Source organism: Oenanthe melanoleuca, chromosome 6 (genome assembly GCF_029582105.1).
Source record: "Oenanthe melanoleuca isolate GR-GAL-2019-014 chromosome 6, OMel1.0, whole genome shotgun sequence".
NCBI lineage: Eukaryota > Metazoa > Chordata > Aves > Passeriformes > Muscicapidae > Oenanthe > Oenanthe melanoleuca.
Window position 1 is genome coordinate 22,620,279 of NC_079340.1, and position 18,911 is coordinate 22,639,189.

General features: G+C 44.0%; 1 protein-coding gene across 2 annotated transcripts in view; it reads left to right on the top strand.

The window, feature by feature from the left end:
* SUFU (SUFU negative regulator of hedgehog signaling) overlaps nucleotides 1-18,911 on the top strand; it is an 83,938-nt gene continuing 65,027 nt past the window's right edge. For both annotated transcript variants that reach the window (XM_056495027.1, XM_056495029.1), the window contains exons 1-2: nucleotides 1-295; nucleotides 5,945-6,079. In XM_056495027.1, the coding sequence (XP_056351002.1) occupies nucleotides 114-295; nucleotides 5,945-6,079 (317 nt within the window). In that variant the 5' untranslated portion in view covers nucleotides 1-113. The remainder of the gene's footprint in view (nucleotides 296-5,944; nucleotides 6,080-18,911) is intronic.

Here is an 18,911-nt window from a genome sequence, read left to right on the forward strand (position 1 = left end):
CCCGCGGCCCCACGCAGCCGCTTGGGCCGGGCCGGGCCGGGCCGGGAGCGCCTGGCGGGAGCGGAGCGGGTTCGGAACCAAACGGGACGGGCGGGACCAGCCGCCTCCGGGACATGGAGGGCGTGCGGCCGGGCGGGGGGCCCCCCGCGGGCGGGCCGGGGTCCGGCTCGGCGTCTGGGTCGGGGTCCTTCCCGTCGCTCTTCCCGCCGGGTCTGCACGGTATCTACGGCGAGTGCCGACGCCTCTACCCCGACCAGCCCAACCCACTGCAGGTCACCGCCATCCTCAAGTACTGGTGAGGCGGCCTGGATGGGGCCGGGGTCTTGCGTGGAGCTGGGAGGAGCAGCGGGACCGGCGCCTTGTGTGGGATAGGAGCGGGTTTGGGAGGAGTAGTGGGGGTGGGAGAGGTTTGGGAGAAGCGCTGGGGCTGGGGACGTTGCACGGGGTGAGCTGGAGGGGCTGGGGAGGGTTGGAGCAAGGAGAGAGGGACTGGGGGGTTGTGTCCTGAGTTAGGGGTGAGATGCAAGAGTTTTGGGGATGTGCAGTGGATGTGGGGATGGAGGCATTGCGGGTGCAGTTGGTTGCCTAGGGCGTGTGTTTGGAGGGGCTCCTGGGGAGAATGTGCTCTCAATAGCAGGAAGGTCTAGAGAGGTGTGCACTGAAGACAGGAGAGAGTATTGGGGTTTCTGAGGTAATTTGGAGGGTCCCTGAGTGAGGGGTGGCTGGTGAAGGCCCCGGCTGGGGCAGACCCTACAAAAAGGGAGTGCATATTACTCAGGGGAGGTGTTCCCACAGAAGGTGAGGATCTGGAGTTTTTCCCCTGGACTGGAGGCACGAGCTCTGTCTTCTGGCCAGGAGCCTGGGGTTCCAGTGTGGCGGCACTGACCGGAGTGACGCCGTTGTTGCAGCCTCCAGGCCGGACACATGCTGTGTGTACCCATAAAGCCCACGGGGCACTGCCAGCTTCTCTTGGCCTTACGTAGCCGTGTGTTATCACAGACTGTGAATCTGCTGCTCAGTGTCTCTGCTGACACAGTGTCTGACACCAGGAACAGCAGTTGTTTATGTGGGAGAGTGGCATGAAGGAAGTTCTTGGATGTTTAGCTATCAACATAAGTGTCTAGTGTCTAATCCCGTGTGAAGAGGAGTTCCTTTTGCTTTTTGCTATCACATAGCTGCTCATCCCCCTGTGCTGGAGCTAAGAAACATGATCAAGTCACCCTAAAATGTTTGCTTTATGTGACATGGGTCAGTCCCTACCTCAGCACTTGAAAAAAATTAGTAAATGTTCAACTTCTTTATTTACAGCTCATTTCAACCTGTTAGAGTCCTTAGCAGCAGCAGAATAATATCCTCCCTGTGTGCTGTTCTGACAGACAAAGCTGTTGTCCACAGAACTCGTTTTTAAGTGTTTCTAGCAAGAAGTTTGTCTGTTAGCCCTTATTGCCTAGGGGAATATTGTACTAAAATGACATAGTGGGCTGAGATAAGATGTTGCAAATCTGACCTTAGAGACCTCAAAATATAAATAATTTCTTAGTCATCTGTGCACATCAGTACTTTGGTGGTGGTCTGATCAGTCTGTTTTTGCACCTGTGTCTAATCTTAGATACTCATGAAGCATTTCCAGTCATGTTAGCACTTCTTTTCTATCAACATAATGACTATATTGATGTAAGATCTGTGAAGGTTGAGGGAAATTTAGGTCTATAGTGAAGAACGGCAAAGACCCTTGTTTGGAAAGAAACCTTGTTGCTTGAGGGATTGTTTAGGGTTTTGCTGCAACTGGACTCAAACACTAAAAGAATTGCTGCTCACAAGGTTGCAAGTAAGAAGTAATGTGAAGGCCTGTTTATCCTGGCATTTTCCACTTGGTTCCTCCAACTGTTAGTCAGCCAGCAGTGAGAGCTGAGAGCTTCTGTTGTAGAGGTGAGCTTCCTACTGCTGTCCTGTGCAGGAAATGCTTGTGCGAGGTAAGGCCTCTGTGGATGCCACAAGTCCTTTCTCTCCTCTTGTTGGGTGAAACTTGGAGCTTGGTTTTGTTAAATCTGGTAGAAGGACTCCTGCCACAGCTCTGCTAATCTGTCCTACTCTGCCTGGCTGCCTGCTATTAGCTGTTTTAGATTAGAAGAGGAACTTGCTGCACGAAGCTCCTGCCTTAGGAGAAATATTGTAACACTAATCAGCTTTTAATTATATGTATCAGCTTCTCTATGGTTAACAGCAATTTGTTTTTTTTTTTTGTTCAGGGAGCTGAACTTGTAGTCTTTGGCTTGCAGATCAGAGCAGATCCTAACTGTGTAACATTGGAGAATAGGCATGGAGAGCTCCATGCCTATCACATAAAGCGGTTTAGCCATGTGGATTGTTTAATGGAACTAATCTTTTAAAATGCTATTTGCATATATTGGGAGAGAGCTTGGGATTCAATCAGAACTTCTTGGAATAGTTTCTGTCTGTTTTTGTGAGGGCCATGCACCAAGATGGAGTCTGTGTTGATATCCAGTGTCCACTTTTATTATAAAATATGGTAGAGTATTTCAAAATTAAATATCTTATTGCATAGAATTTCTAGTGAAAAAATCAAATTTGTTCTTTTTTTTTTTTTTTTTTTTAATAAATTTTTTGAAATGGGCATAATCTGGGCTCGACTACTGGGTTTTTATCACCTGTCTTAAATTTAGGCCATACTCTCAAAAACCTGTGCAGTGAGCTGTGATTTGCAGCCTTTTGGGAGTCACAGACTACTTCTGAAGGGTTGTCGAAAGGCATCTGTGAAAAGCAGTCCTATTGTCAGCTGCTGGGAAGTGACTACAAACAATACACTAACGGGGTGAATGAATTAGGAGTTTTCCAGTTTCTTTCCATTCAGGTCTCTTTCCTCTCTGTTTTGCGTTTCTCCTTCCACAGAAAGTTAAGAGTGCTCTTAGCATCAGGCAAAAGAAGACTCTTGGTGCAGATGCAAATACAGGGTTTCCCCTGAGGCAGCCCTTCCTGCTCCTGAATGAGCACCATGAATAGAGAATGTAACAAATTTGTACTGTACCTCTGGCTTTGAAGTCGGGCTCTTCCTAATAAAATCCTCCAACGCTTCCAGCTCTTTGTGTGAGTGCATGTACTGATATGTAGATTGTGATACAAGGTCGAACCCTGCCGCGGCGGCCGTGGGCGGGAGGATGCACCACAGCAGCGCCGCCGATGATAGAGCAGTGAAACCTGCCACCGAAACTGGATGAGTATCTGTGCTGACTAATCTTAGGTGAGCATTATTGCCATGACTATGTTACTGTGTGCTGCAGGTAGCTGGCTTAAAGCTCGTGCAGTTGCAGCAGTTTTAGGGTACGTATATGGCTTGGATATGTGTTTAAAAATTTAATTAGTTGCTAGTGCAGGCTTTTAGTCTACATCTCTTCCAAGTCTACTGCATTTCTCAGTGAGCAAAGATGATGTGACTGGATCATTGAGCAACATGTGAACCAGTTGGTAGTGAACTCTGGGCAGGATTGAGCTCAGCTCCTCCAGGCTACCTGGTGCTACATTGCTGTGGCCGCCTCTGTGGTGCTGCAGGTCTAGTTGTCTCCAAAGTTTGGCCTTTGGAGACAGACACAGGATTGCTGGCAGGAGTGATGGAGAAGTGTCTGGCTTGCCTAGTGCTGTCCCAGACAGGACTTGCCATCTGCCTCAGACCTGACAAGTATGTTTGAGTAGCCATAGGGAAAGCATATACCCATGGATCAGTCCCTGTCCTGAAAAGGGCAGTGTAGAGATTTGTCTTGAGTGTTGTCTGAGTGCCTGTGCCAGCAGTGTTCCAGCATGGTTTGTTTGACTTCTAAAGTGTTATTAAACCGAGTTTGGAAGCAGGTTTTCTTCATGTAGGAGATGCTGGTTGCTTAGCAGTTATCCCTTCATTGCAAAGCCCATGCAACTGCTCTGACCACTGACTAGTCTCTGACTAGTCAGTATATGAACCTCCCTCAGTCTGAAGTCTTCCCAGTCTAGTAATAATTGTGTGTGGCTGCTGTTCACTGCTGCTTCTCAAGGGTAAGTGACCATCCTGGCTGGAATTGCTTCCATCTGACTGCTTCCATCATGGATCCCTGGGGGCTGAGCACTAGCCAGGACATAGGTGCCATGCTCTGAACAGAGCCACCTGAATGGGTGTTTCTGGTAGAGATCTCAGCCCCCAGTGTGACCTGATGCCAGTGAAAGGGAACAGGTGAGGAAAGGGTGTCAGAGGGGGCTTGTTTTTTCCTGAGTGTTTCAAACTACTGCTAGAGTTTGAAAACAGGTTTTCTCAGGTGTCTGCTGAAGATCAGACTCAGCTCCATCCTGGACGATGACATACTCTCCCCATGTCTGCTCACCATTCGCCTTTTATACCATGAAGGTGCCATTTGTCATACAAGAAGGCTGCATTGTTTTGATGTAGCCTTTGACAATGGACACCTGTGCCACCACTGGGGGCGAGCTGCTCATCCTCTCTGTCCTGCCTCAGTATCCTAGGCTGCATCCTTAACTGACCTGCTGGAGAAACTGCAACTGGTCTTGGTTACCCTGATGGCCTTATATGATTTAAGAAGAAGCTGTCCTAGGTAAAGTCAGTCATGGTAGACAACTGCTCTGTTTTTTGCCAGCAACAGTAGGAGCAAGACAGCACAGCACACCTGTGGAGAGGTGAAGGATGTTTTCATACACCAAACTAATGTTGTCTTTTAATAAACCAAGCTGATATGCTGCTTTCTACATACTTGATAAGGTTGGGCAACAGGAGGAGGGCAGAGAATTTAAAATCACGTCTCACTGTTACTAGGGTTGGATCCATCTGTCCAGCCACGGAGACTGCTTATGATGATACACAAACCTCAAGACAAGTGAAAGAAGCACAGCCATGCCCTGCACCCTGCAGATGATTGTGTCAAGGTGTAAAAAGACAGTAGACATGAGAGGAATTGATGTGTAGAATCATTGGTTCCAGTGACTGGGGTCATGTGAGTTCAGATTTTCTCGTTTGGAGCAGCTGAGAGTTTTACTTGAAGACACAGCATGTTGTAGGCACAAAGTGGTTAAACAGCTGCTCAGCTGTGCTGTAACTGTTTGTGGTAGATGTCTATGATTGACAGGGCAAATAGCAAAACAGTCCAGTGTGTTCCTTCCTTCAGCAGGGAGTTGTCCTGTCTTTGCTCAGACAAAGGTGATGCGAGCGGCAGGAGGATATGTGCTCTCTGCTGGCACATGGCCTCAATTCCCTGTGCCTTGGAGCAGGAAAGGGTGGCTGCAGGCTTTGGTGGTTGCTGTGTAGTGTGACCTGCCTGTGCTGCATTGGCTTTTGAGTTATGCTCTTTTAAGGAAGCCATTCTAATGCTGATGCAGGAGGTACAGTGGTGCTTTTTACTTGTTCTTGGTTAATGCAAGTGGTGTATTTGTAGAAGTTTTGCTGCTGGTTTTACTGAAGCAATGTTTTTCTCCTCCACTGTTTGAACTATTTTTTCTATATTCAGAAGTATTTATTACTCTCCTCAAAACTTAGTAATTTCAAGATTTGCTTGAGGAATAGCATCACTTTTTGTGAGGTATGTGCCTCTGGACTGAATTAAGAGCTTGCAATGCAGATACAGCCATTGATCTTTTACTAGTACTGTTTTTCAATTTTCTTTGTTTTTGTTGTGGGAGCTTTAACATGATTTTCCAGGGGTTTTTATGCTTTAATGTTAAAAACATTTTTAGCATGTTACACACGTGTGCTTTGTCTTCCTGTACTCAAAGCTTTCTGGACTTAAGCTAACCTTTCTCTGCAATTTTTTTTTTTAAGAGGCAATTTAATATTCTTGAGTATAATTTTGTTTTAAACCAGGTCTTTGTACAACCTCTTCTAGCACCTGGTGAGACTTACCATTTTTCTTGAGTAAACTAACTTATGTAAGTTTTTTTTCTGTTTTTAATGCAGGTTGGGAGGACCTGACCCTCTGGACTATGTTAGCATGTACAGAAACCTGGGAAACCCAGCACTGAATGTTCCTGAGCACTGGCACTATGTCAGCTTTGGGTTAAGTGACTTGTATGGAGACAACAGAGTACATGAGTAAGTGTCATTTAAGTTCTGTAGCTGTGTGTTGTGTTTAGTGTTGTGTTTTGGGGGTGTGTAGGCAAAACCCTGTCCTGCTGCTCATATTATTTGAACAGCTGGTTTTCTGTTGAGAACACCCTAGCCCTGCTCTCAGAAAAGATTACGTATGCCTGTTCTTGCATGTAGAAGAAATTCTATGTTCCCCTCTGCTGGCTTTGAATGCACTATATTTCCTTTCAGTGTTGAGTGGGTTTTTGTTTAAATTTCTTTTAACTGGTTGGGAAATTTTCTTTTAACTGTCTGTCTTGTTGTGTTTTTCACACTCTGTAATCTGTTATGGTCGTACACTTAAATCCTAACCCCTCCCTGTGCATGTTAAATGCCTTCCTCTGGAAAACTGCTGTAAGGGCATTTTGCTGTTGCTGGCACAGCAGTGTTACTGTCAGCAGACTGCCACCCCTGGCTGCTGTATAAAGTGCCAATTTGTGTAACAGAAGCCTAAAACTCTAATTGTTTGACTGTCTTTTCTCCAGTAATTAAATTATTATCTTAGGTTGTTGGTATGGATGGTTTCTAGCAGGAACTTTGGATTAGACCAAGCAGGCAGCATGAGCTGACCCTATACTTGTCTTTTGTTAGCTGACCTTACTCCTTAACTCCAGTTAAAGTGAGTGGCAGTAGCCAAGCCATCATGATTTTGGGGCTGTGAACATAGCCTTTTAACCAGCCAGAAAGGGCACAAAGTTTCTGCTCTTGCTGTTTACAGAAACTATCTTTGCACTGTGTTATAGTTGCAGTATAAATGTCCCTAATGAATGGTGTAGCCAAGGCTCCAGTTCACACAAGCTTTCCTCCTTTTGTTTGTCTTGGTTAAGATTCAGCCACCAGTTTTTTTTCCATCAAAGTGCTTCTCTTGTAACAGCAGCAGTTGGGCAGTTTGTTTAACTTTACCCATTCCTCAAGACAGTTTCTCCTGTTTTTTTTCTCCTTGTGTTTGTGATTACAGAACTGTTTTTCAGAAAACAAGTCTGGAGTTTATACAGGACCCTAATGTCACAGAGATCTGCCTGGTTCATTTAACCAACACCTCTACTAACAAACCTGAGTCATTAGTTGCAGGGTCAGAAGAAAAGTAGGGCAAGTGAAAAAATGAAGTTTAATGCTTCCTTCCCTTTCACAAGAGATCTTAGTCTGAACATATAGGCCTTCACATGGTGCTTTTGTTTATATATCAGCTGTGTGTTTCCCTTCTCTCTTGAGTGGCTGGAACAGCATCCCCAACTCCACAGCACTGTGTCCTGAGATGCTCAGCTGTCTGCAGTCTGTCACCTTTAATTTGGCCTCATTCTTGGAGCTACAAAGCTTATTACTATTTGTCTTGTGGAGTAGGTCAGTTCTACCTTGTGCCCAAAAGTCTTAATATACAATTATGCATGTGGTAGAGCTGTCAAGGCCTACACATCTCTTAAGCACTGAACCTGAAGTTTCCAGCTGGCACGTGAGCAGTGTAGACTGGTTGAGAGAAGATTTTCAAAGGAGTTGAGCACTCACCAACAGTTCTCACTCCCAGAAGCAATTGCTGTTTGCTAAAACTACTCTCAAAATTTGATGGCTGTGGGAGATGCACATCCCCAGCCCAGCTGTAGGTGCACATTGTAGGAGTGGTGGATTTTCCTATGCACTCAGGAGGTTCTTGTTCTCTGACAGGGAATTTAATAAAGCTTTATTTAAGAAAATATGTGTCTTTTTTGTTTGAAGGGCTCTAGGATTCTGCTGTCCCAGGTCAAGTGTGCTGTGGAATGGTTGGCAGGAGCATGGGGTGGCAGAGCATTTGTTTAAATCTTTGTGTATTTCCTTTAAAATCAATGTAGCACTGAACTCTGCTCAATTGCCCTGGCCTCCGGAGACACGAAAGGATTTGTGGGTTTTTTTGGATTCCCAGCTGTCTGCAAAGAGTGCAGATCTGGATCTGCTTGTGACAGTCAGCAAGGTTCTTGCAACAGGGATGTGCTTCCATAGCCTTGCTGTCCTTCATACTTTAGAAAGGGAAAGATAGAACACTGCCAAAGGTCTTGTTAATTGCCCAGTTTGGGCAATGTGTAACTTATTTCTTGTGGACCTCTCATGGTAATACAAGTCTAGAACAATTAAAATGCAGTATTAAATGAAAAGGACCTTTTGATTTTTTTAGTGAACTAACACTGAATTGGAGGCCCCCATATTTTTATTTATAATGGAATAGCAAACAGATGTAGCAAATAACGTGAAAATGTTGACTTTAATTTATATTTTTAATAAGAACCTGAAAAGTCTGAAGTAGAGCTCTCCCAGTGCCTCCTTGTTGACAGATTTATTTTCAGTTAAGGCAGCAGTGTTTCCTGCTCTGCTTACGTATCAGCTGTACTCTGCTTACAGAACCAGTCTGGTTTTAAGAATCTGTAGAATAAGATGGAAGAAATCTAAGAATTTCAAACAAGGAAACCTTTTTTGTTTAAAACCCCTCAGTGTTTCATGGTATAATGGCAACCATGACACCAGCTGTGCTGGGCTGATAGCTCTAAAAATCCTAAATCATGATGTCATGACAGCATTAGGGAACCACAGGCCTTTCAGTGGGATTTCATGCCAAGCTGCTTGCATAGAAATAAGTCTCTCCAGTCGAGATGTTGCACAACTTGAGTGGCAGCAGAAATCCTTCCAGGATGTTTTTGCAAGTTATATTCCATTTTTAGTTTTTTCTATCTTCTTTCAAATAAAAACAAATGTGTAACTTCTCAAATCTATTCAGCAGGGTTAAAGCAGGGCCTTTTTTTCGGACTGTTCCTGCATTCTGAAGAGATTCTGCACTGCAGTGGTGAGTGCTTGCAGCCTGCTGGCAGGAAGCATTTGGCTGGTGCAGTTGTGGGAGAGGAGAGGCTGAGTCCTGCACTTTTCTCCACCCCTTGCTGGCAGCAACTGCCCATAGCAATGCCAGCAGCAAGGAACGTGTCCCTGTGTGTCTGCACAAAGCCAGTGCCTCAGCTGGCAGTTGCAGATTTGTGCTCTGATGCCAGGCCATCAACAAGGTTGAGGGACAAGTGCCTGATCATTCATGCAGTTTACAAACATGATGGTGACTTCTTCCTTGGTGGAGAACAGGTGCTTGAGGAAGGTGCTGAGCATCAGCAGGTGTAGCTGGACTCAGACTCCATCAGCAGCAATGCCAGCTTCATCTACTGCTGAGTGCTGCCTTTGCAGCAGCCCATGGGAGTCTCTGACCCAGGAGGCAACGGGCAGAAACTGATGCACAGGAAGTTCCACTTGCAGATGAGGAGGAACCTAATTACTGTGTGGGTGACCATGCATTGGAACAGATTGTCCAGAGAGGCTGTGGAGATCCTAAAGCACCATCTGGACACAATCCTGTACCATGTGCTCTGGGATTACCTTGCATGAGCAGGAAGGTTGGACCAGATGACACACTATGATCCTTTTCAACTTTACCCATTCTGTGATTCTGTGTTACTGTGGTGCCACAGTGTGTGCCAGCCCTGGATGGTGCTGGCACAGGTTTGCAGGGCTGTCCAGGGAGTAAGAAAGAAAATGTGGTTTTGCTTCTGTCTTCAGTCTGAGAAAATCTAAGGCCAAGGTTGAATCTCCACTTAACTATTCTGTAGTTTGAGTGGTCATCTTTTTTCTTAACACTTTAAAGAAGTGCAAAAGTGGAAGACCATGATGTGATAGAATTCCTGAGCACCCTTGAGTAGTCTTATTTGTATTAAAATTACAGGGTTGTAATTCAGAGCTGAAATAGAAAGTAAGTCTTAAATTATGAATAGATTGAGATAAGAGTTTTATTTGTGGTCTTCCCACATCCCGCAAAGTGACATTCCAACTGTGTTTTGATGTTTACTGCATCAACTTCATACTGACAAGGGTGGTGGGGTTTGGGGTTTTTTTGGTTTTGTTTTTTTTTTACTGGCCCCTAGCCAGGAGCTGAAATGCGGCATCCCATTTGCATAAAACCGGAGAGATTACAGCTGCCTTCATCTCTATTACAGATGCAGGGTACCACCCGCTGAGACAACAGGTTCCAACTTGCTGTGGTCCTTTTGATTTGTGCTGCTTTCCATTTGGATCAGGAGGGAGCAGTGCATGCCGGGATAACATGTTGTCTCTGTGGGTGGTGCCTCCCTATTAAAGGTGAGGGTAAGCATGAGCCTTTAAAGATCTTCAGTCCAGCTTGTGTTCTGCTTGCTTGTATAGATCCTCTGAATGACCTTAACTTGTAAAAGGGCAAGGATGCTTGTTAGAGCTGGAAGGAAGAAAAAGGAGCGCAAAACTGGATCAGGTAACCAATGCAAGGCTTGAAGAGGGGTGGATGTTTTCTGGAAGGCTTTTTCTGAGTATAAAAGGGGTTTGAAAAGAGTATTTAGAAAATAGCCTGGAAGTTGGAACGAGTGCTCTCTTTCTTTTGAGTGCATGCAGGCTTCTCCTTTGAACCTGCATGAATGTAGGACGGAGTGGTGCTGACAGCTATCACTTTAGTGGCCTCTTAGTTCTGCAGCCTTTCATAAATTTAAAAGCTCACTGCCCTCAGCTTGCCAGCCTTTAGCCTTAAATTTTGGTATTTAATGAGTCCCTAAGTGCTTTATAAACCACATGCCTGAAGCACTGCTGAAATATTACACCAAACTCCAAGGTAACTAAATGCTTTTGAAATGGTGAAGACTGACTCTGCCCTTCTTTGTTTTCTTGATAAAACAGAGGGCCTTTTGGAAGACAGTAAATTAGAGAGAGGTGGTGGTTTCGCATTTCAGCTAAGATTTGTAAAATTCAGCATGTCCACCTTCAAAGATGAAAGATTGCTGGAGCTCAAGCATCTGCTGCAGCTAAAGGGAATGACATGGAAGAGGATATCAGTGAGCATTGATTTAGGAAAGAGGTATAAAGAGGTAGGACTTAGAGGAGAGAGGGTCCAAAGTGGGCACCATACTCTGGACTTAGTATTTTCTTTCCAGGTCTTGTTTGCCTATCAAAGACTGACCCCAAATCTAATGCTTAGTGTTTCATTTGGTCTTCTGTCTGAGGCAGAGGGGAGAGAGGAAGGTTCATGGCAGAGTGCAACAGGAGAGGCCACAGAATTTGTGAGTTCTGTGACAAAAACAAAAGTTTTCTTTCAATGGTAGTTTGAGAATCTGTCAGAGTTGGAAAGGGTAGTTTACCTGCACAGCACAATAAAATCTGTCTTTTAATGGATTTGTCTTGTGAGAGATTTTTTTCATACCTGAAGATGTGAGTTAGAATGAGCTTTTCTTAAAATGAAGGTACTTTTTACAAGTGTCACCTGTGTGGATTCTCTGGTGTCTAGAAATACAGGTGTGCTTCCACTGAAACTTGCTTACTGGGGACACCTGTAGATCCTTCTCTTCTGTTTGGCTCTTTGTTTTTGCATATTTTGGAGAAATGTGGCATTTTGGGGACAACTTTTCCTCTGAAGGACTGTATTGAATTTGACTAATGAGTTCAGACATTTTAAAGAAGCAGATGCACAAGTGTGATCATATAGGGTTCAATTCTCTCTTTCCCAGGCAAAAAAACTCCCCAGTTAAACCAAGCATCATGCCTATTTGTGTCCCACTGAGGGTGTCCTTCCAGTGACTACCATGCACCAGAACCCTCTAAGGCTTGTGTTTCATTGCTGGAGGCAGACCTCCCCTGAAGCTATGGTCTGAGGGAACTCTGATTTTCCCTCCTCCAAGGCAGAGTGCACTTGGCTTCCAAATGTCATTTGCTGGAGGTAGTTAGTACCCTTAATGAAATGAAAGATGTGGGCCACCTACGGAGAGCAGCCCGCTCTGTGCTGCGGTCTATCTGTGTTTATGTGCAGGGGCTGTGGGACGAGACCACTCTTGAGCTGTGCTAGATCTGGAATGTTTTTTTGAAGCATTGAAGGAAATTCATATAAGGTTTACAGCACCGTAGTTGAATTTACAAGAAGGACTGTTTTCAATAAAAACAGGGAAAAAAAAAAAAAAAAAAAAAAAAAAAAGGAAAAAGATTGGAAGAAGGTTTAGTGCTGAGCATTGAAGGCAAACACGACTTCCTGTTTGGTAGTGTGTCTGCACTCCAGTGCTGCATCCTGGTAGGATGAGCTTCTTGCTTCCATGCAGGGGAAGGGGCATGATGCTCAAACTGGATGATTTTATGGGGTTTTTTTTGCCAACAGAACTTCCACGTTTATGATTGGCATACTGGAGAGAGTTGATCAGAGATGTGGCTTCCTTACTCTGATCTCCAAGCTGTGTTGGTACAGAATCATGTGGGAGGGTTTGCAGGCTCTGCTCTCCCAGCAAGTTCAGTCTGCCAGGAGGAGAAGTGACTGGGAATCAAAACTGGGTCTTCTAGTGAAAGATTGCTTTATGTGATAAAGATCTGTTTATGATGTTTTAAAAATCAAGAATTAAAAAATAGCGCTTTTTTCCATTGAGAGGTGAAGGTAAAAGTATTTTTGAGCAGTGCAGCCATTCCATCTGTGAGACCATTGACATTTTTTAATCCATTTGCTGCCTGGCATAGAGATACTAACGAAATAAACGTTTGAAGAAATAGATCCAAATGCTGTTATTCATTCCTAATCCCCTTTGTTTTTTCTGCAATGTGTTTTTAGTGTTGGGAACCTGCTTTCTTGGCTAGTACTAGAATAGTATATGTTTCTTGATGAGGCAGTGGCTACAATTGGTAACAAGAAATTACCACTGATAATAAAGTTACCAATTTTATGTAAAATTTGAGCTATTGTTGTTTTTCTCTTCTAAGTTGGAAACTCCGTGGTGATGACCTAACTCAGCTGCCTCTCTACTGTCATCTCAATTTTGAATCAAGGCCCAGTAGGCAGTGACACTAGGCTAACAAAAGAGGGCTGCAAATCTTGGTGGTCTCCCATTCAGATGGTATTGCCTTCCTTGGACAAAGGGGTGAGTAGGGCTCCTGAGTGCCACTCTGCCTCTAGGGATGGTAAACAAGGAACGGATCACTGGTGGGAAGCATTTTTTGATCACTTGACAAAGCTGGGTAGATGGGATACCACCTGACAAAGGGCTGAGGTTTAAAGGAAGATTTTGCAAGAGCTCTTAAGAACAAAAAGGAAAAAAATAGGCCAGAAAAGTGGTTTTTTCAGAATGTAAACAGGGTGGGCGGAGGTGAAGGGGGACTCAGCCATTCTTGGGGAGCTCTGATTTAAGCTCAGAGGATACAGACAAGGGAAGAGTGCACAGATGGCTCATTGTTTTGTCTAGCTCAGCATTCTTGCACTGCCAAGTGAAGGGCAATTGTTTTAAAATCCTTTTTGCGAAGAGTGCTCTTTGCTTTCCAGCTATCCCTGGTCCCTGAGATGCAAACTGTTAACCAGAGGGACTGGTCTTAAATGCCCATTTGTTTTGGAGGGTCAGTCCAAGAGGCCCTGGGCAGTTGCTGGGTGGCAAAGCATTGCTTCTATAAAGGAATGGGGGGAAAAGAGTACTCCTGGGAAAAATACACTGCAGCATTTGGGGATGAGGCAAGAACAAAAGGATGCACAGGAGGAGCTGATGCAGACCAGTGTCTGGCTTGGGGGCCTTTACCAAAGCTATGAAATGTGTGAAATGTAGCACATACCTTACCTGCAAGGATGTCTGATGTACAGTATAGTTTTCTGGTAGTGTTTCACTTTTTTTTTTTTTTTTTTTTTTTTTTTTTTTTTTTTTTTTTGGTAGCAAATCATTCATTAGTATAAAGAAATATTGCCAGTTCTATACTGTTATTCTTTCCACTGCTCCAGTTGCACTGGCACAGCTTCTTCCCCTCCTCCTCTGTAAATTGTTGGGGCCTTTCTGGAGCTGGGGCCTTTTTTGGCATAGTTGATAAAAATAAACCATAAAGGCAGCAGTTGTTATGAATAAGGCTCAACAGGGGAATTTTACCAGTAGAACTACAGCAATATAATTATACTGGTAGACTAGTTACAGTAAATTTCCTCATGAAGACAAGCCTTAAGTTGACATTTCCTAGCTAAGTTGAATCCATATGTATAACCTTATTACGCAAAAATAATATGTTTCTGGGCCTTGAATTCCTTTTTTACCCAGAAGAGTAACATTACGCAGAAAAGCAAAGAATTTAGTGTTCAGAGATAGATGGGGGAATTTTCTCTAATAAGCGGTTGTGATGAGCTGTATGCTGACCTCTGTGTTTTTTACTGGGCAGGTTATTCCTCCAAAAGTGATCAGGAACATGAGAAGAGTGTTCCTGCTTACTGCACTAAAATGTAAGCAGTACTGAAATATGCTGTAAGTTGACATCTCTCTACCGACTTTCCTCCTGTTTGAAAGACAAGTTGAGCCATTTTGCAGTTCCCATAACTTAAGTGGCTTGGCTGAGAGGCAAAACTATTTTGTCACTATTACAATTCTTAGGGGTAAGCCTGGAGCCACTGAAAGGATACTGAAGAAATGATGCTTTCTTCCTTCCTTTGTTTGATTTTTAAGAGGCAAAGATTTATTTTATCCTTTTGGACATTGTCTTACAACAAATGGAGTTTGTGTAACATTCACAAGCCGTAGAAGTTTCAAATGCTTCAAAGGGAAGATAGTCTTTCAGGAGAAGCTTAAGACTTAAAGGCAGATTAAAAAAAATATCTATAGTAGACTTTTCATTGCAGATGCCTTGTTTCCCTTTTGGGAGTCTTTCACCTGTGGGAAGAAGGTTTGTAAGGCTAGTTCAGAGTGCAGTTTTCCTTAATGAATTACAGCTGTACTGATTACCATGGAGTGGAAACAGCCTTGCTTGTTCAATGAGGATGGGTGTTATAAAAGAGTGGGTTATAGCTGGCCATCAGACAGCTGGAGCACCAGAGTTTGCTGCAGTTTGAGATGGACTCTGCTGGCTATGCTGTGAGGAGGAAAGGACATGCAGGGAACAGAGAAGGTAAGAAGCTATGTGAGGGACAGACAGGGTTAGGTGGCCAGGTAAGGGATGAGTTTGGATTAGCTGGTCGTGCATAAGGGAGAAGGAGGGAAGGAGTTAGTGCTGTGTGGAGCTGCTGTGAGGAAAGGAGTCAGTACTGTCTGGAGTTGCCTGAGAGAAGGCATGAAAAGTTTTTGATAAGGGACTAGTGGTGGTACCAGTTGTGTCCATCTCGGCAGCTGCAACATTCACCATCAGACTTGGAATTACAGCTCAATGTCCAAGGACCTTTCACTGCCTGTTTAGTTGATTAAGATGTCTCATGGTGCTCATCAGTATATTTTTAAGTGTCCCCTTTGCAATGAAATGAGACTATATTACTCTCTAGCAGTTTAAAGGCATTCCCCCTTGTCCTGTCACTTCATGCTGTTGTCAAAAGTCTTTCTCCAGCCCTTTGGGTACTGGAAGGTGCTCTAAGGTCTCCCTGGAGCCTTTTCTGGTCTAGGCTGAACAGGCCCAACTTCTCTGAGCATCTTCATGGCCATCTTCAGGACTCGCTGCAACAGATCCATATTTTTTTCAGAACGGGACTCCCAGAGCTGGATGCAGCATTCCAGGTGGGATTTTCACAAGAACAGAATAGAAGAACAGAACCACTTCCCTCAGCCTGCTGGCCAGATCTCTGATGGTTCTGCCCAGGACACAGTTGTCTTCTTGGGCTGCAGGTGCACCTTGCTGGTTCACATTGAGTATTTTGTCAACCAGCAATATTTGGTGCCTACAGCCTGCTTGCAAGCTGTATGAGTTCAGGCTCCTAAAAGCTCCCAAATACCTTTTATGCCCCGACTTCATTTATTGCATAGCTGAGAACTTAATTGTGTGAGAGTCCTAAAAATGTGCTCAAGGATTTGCTAAAGTTGCTTCTTGCATGATTTTTCTTAATGTGTGTTCTTTAGCCAGCAGGAAAGTAATGGGAGACCACCAGTATTTATACTCTAGGTAATATATTGGAGTCCTAATCTTTGCCTGAGACTTTCAGGCAACGCTGAAAAATACTAACTGTAGCTGTCAGTGGCTTTGAGGTTTTTTTCATATTCTTTCCACCCTCCCGTACCGCTTTTGAAAGGCGCTTTTGTTATGCGAATAGGTTCCTCCCAGCAGCTGCAGAACTTTCCACAGTAGGAGCTCGGAAGGAGCCAGCAGGCACTGCAAGGAAAGTTGGTGTCCTTTTCCCAGCTGTTCACCAAGCACAGCAGTACTGCCCAGCCACGCTGGCTCAAACTAGCCCTTTGCTAATGCTCTCTTGCCTGGTGAGGCCACAGCTGAGCCCTTAGGTGAAGTTGTGGAGATCTGTTCCCTGTCTGTCAGAGCTAAGGATTCAGTTCCAATGTGAAGTGGGATCCATATGCAAATGAAAGTTTGTCTTCCCTGGTGCACTGTCATGCGGTGACTGTGTGCTTTGTTGGCAGAATCACCTCAAGCTCAGGCCAAATGAGAGCACTGTTCTTCTGGGCCTTGTAGAAATGAAGGACGAGTAGTTCTGAAGTGCAGCATAAACAGGCAGCTTAAGTAAATGTTACAGATCTTGATAAATTTTTCTTTCTCGTTAGTGTCTTCACTCTTGTCCTGTGAATGCAATAGTAAATCCTTATTGTAATTACAGGCTTTCTTTCCAGATATTTTCAGTAGGCATTAAGATGATGCAAGTCTGCTGCAACTTCCCAGGCTTTTGCAGTGTTGGCACTTTCTTTACCAAGAAGTACAGCCTCACTTGTGGTGCCTGTTGTGGTGGTTCAGAACCTGCTCTCAACACCTCTCCTGGGCTGGGACTGATTCTGCTGGCCATGAAGTGGGAAGCCAGTGTAGCTATGTGGAGAAATGTGTGAGCCCTTGAACTGAAACACATGGTAGTCTAGTTACTTGATTACATGTTGATTTATTTCTTTTTAATAAGTTGGTTTGGAAATCTTGAAGACAAAATGGTTTGGTCTTGTCACTGTAGTTACAACTGTAAAGGGAGAATAAACCATCACCTACTGGTATAGCTACATCCATGCACCATAAAATAGAGAAAATAAAATGTAAACTGCCCTCTTGTGAACATCTTTTGCTGGAGTAGAGAGTGACATATCCCATTCAACCTCCTGTTTCATATTTAGTTGTTTTAGTCATTTCCCGTGTTCTGTATTTGTCCATGCTGTGCAGAATGTGGAGTTAATTTCCCAGCTTTTGTGACCTTGATAGATGGAGTATATAAGCATTTCCTATATGATGAGTGTGTCACATTACTCTTTGAAGCAGGGAAATATCATTATTTACATCTGAGAATCAAATTCCTAAGTAACTTGTTGAGGAGGATGAGAAGTTTGTAGCAGACAGGAGGTTCAAACTTAGGTTACCTGGATGCTGTTTTAGCACTTTTAGAGTATTCTGAAGTTTCCTGACATGGTGTCAGTGATGAGGCAGATCGATTCCTTTGGCACTGATGGGGCTTTTGCAGCTTTTTGTCCTTCATCTGCAAGCACTATTCCTACAGGTGTGACTGTATGTTGGCATTCTCCAGGATGAGACAGTAATGCTCCCAAGTCTCTAGAGCTCAAAGGGATTAACAGCTTTGCTAAGCATCACCCTGTCCTTCTTCCAGATGCTACTGCTTTCATGGCATGGGCAGCAGAGCCTCAAAGAAGCAACGCCTAGATTGCCTTAGCTTGCAACCCAGCACATTAAAGTGATGGTGGTTTATTTTAACATGCTAGGCTGGAGATAGCACACTTCAGGAGCTGTTTCCCAGGTGGCTGGGCAGGAGCTGAGTGTGGGAACCACTTCTGTCAAAACGAGTTTAGCTCAAGTGTGTTTGAATTATCAGCTGTGGGTCCTGCAAGCACAGTTCTGGATACAGAGTATCAGTAGCAGAAGTTCATACCTGTGTTTTTGTCCATGATGCTTTGTAGGATCCCTTGGGTTGGAAGGGACCTCCGAAAGTTTCCAGTTGATGCTTTCTCAGAGGGCTGACTTCCCTGGATCGCATCCCTAGATCCTATTCCAGAGTTTGATCACTGTCTAGTGACACTATATAAAACAATTGTGTCTGCAGAATTACAAATAAGGTTGACTCGACTCTGTTGGTTTAGAGGAAAAAACAATGTATCTGTTGTATCAACATTTGTTATTTACAGAGACAGTTTTGTAAAAACGAACTCTAAGCTGTGTGTCTCCAGGTTTAAGGGACAAGGTTATAACTGGCTGAGTTTTGAAGAAACTGAATAGTAAAATCTGTGAAATCAGTGTTGTACCTTATGTCCTCTTCCCTCATTGAATGGTAGCTCAGTGAAACATAGTTCTGTTTTCATACTGGCCAGTGCAAATCAATTCACAAATTTTTACTCAGATCTATTTCAGTGTAAGCTTTCTAAGTGGAGCCTACATGAGTACTTCAGAAAGCTGAGAAACGCCTCCAAATAACTGCAGAGTGAGTGCCTCTGCATCTGTTTGGATTTAGATGTTGGAATAAATCTCTAAAAACAACTTAACTTTCTCGAAGAGTTTTCCATTTGGTTGATGGCTTACACATTTCTTATGATGTACTGCAAGAGCAAGCTCTTAGCAGCAGCTGCCATCTCTGACATTTGTGAGCACTATCACTTTCCAGCCGTGATTTTACATGAACAGAAATCTTTGAGCACATGTTCATTTTATGTTTAATGTTATATTTGCCCTGCTTGTGCATGAAGTTTTTTCTTAGATCAAGCTACAAAGGAGTCCAGTAAGATTGTGTGTGCAAGTTTGGGGTGGCAGGAGCTCATGGAATTTCCTGCTGAGTGCTCTGAAGAGATAACCATCTGACATCCAGATAACCACCCTCTGCTTCTCTCAAGTGTTTTTATGTGAATGAATACTTTTTTAAGTGTCAGGAAACAATCCAGGA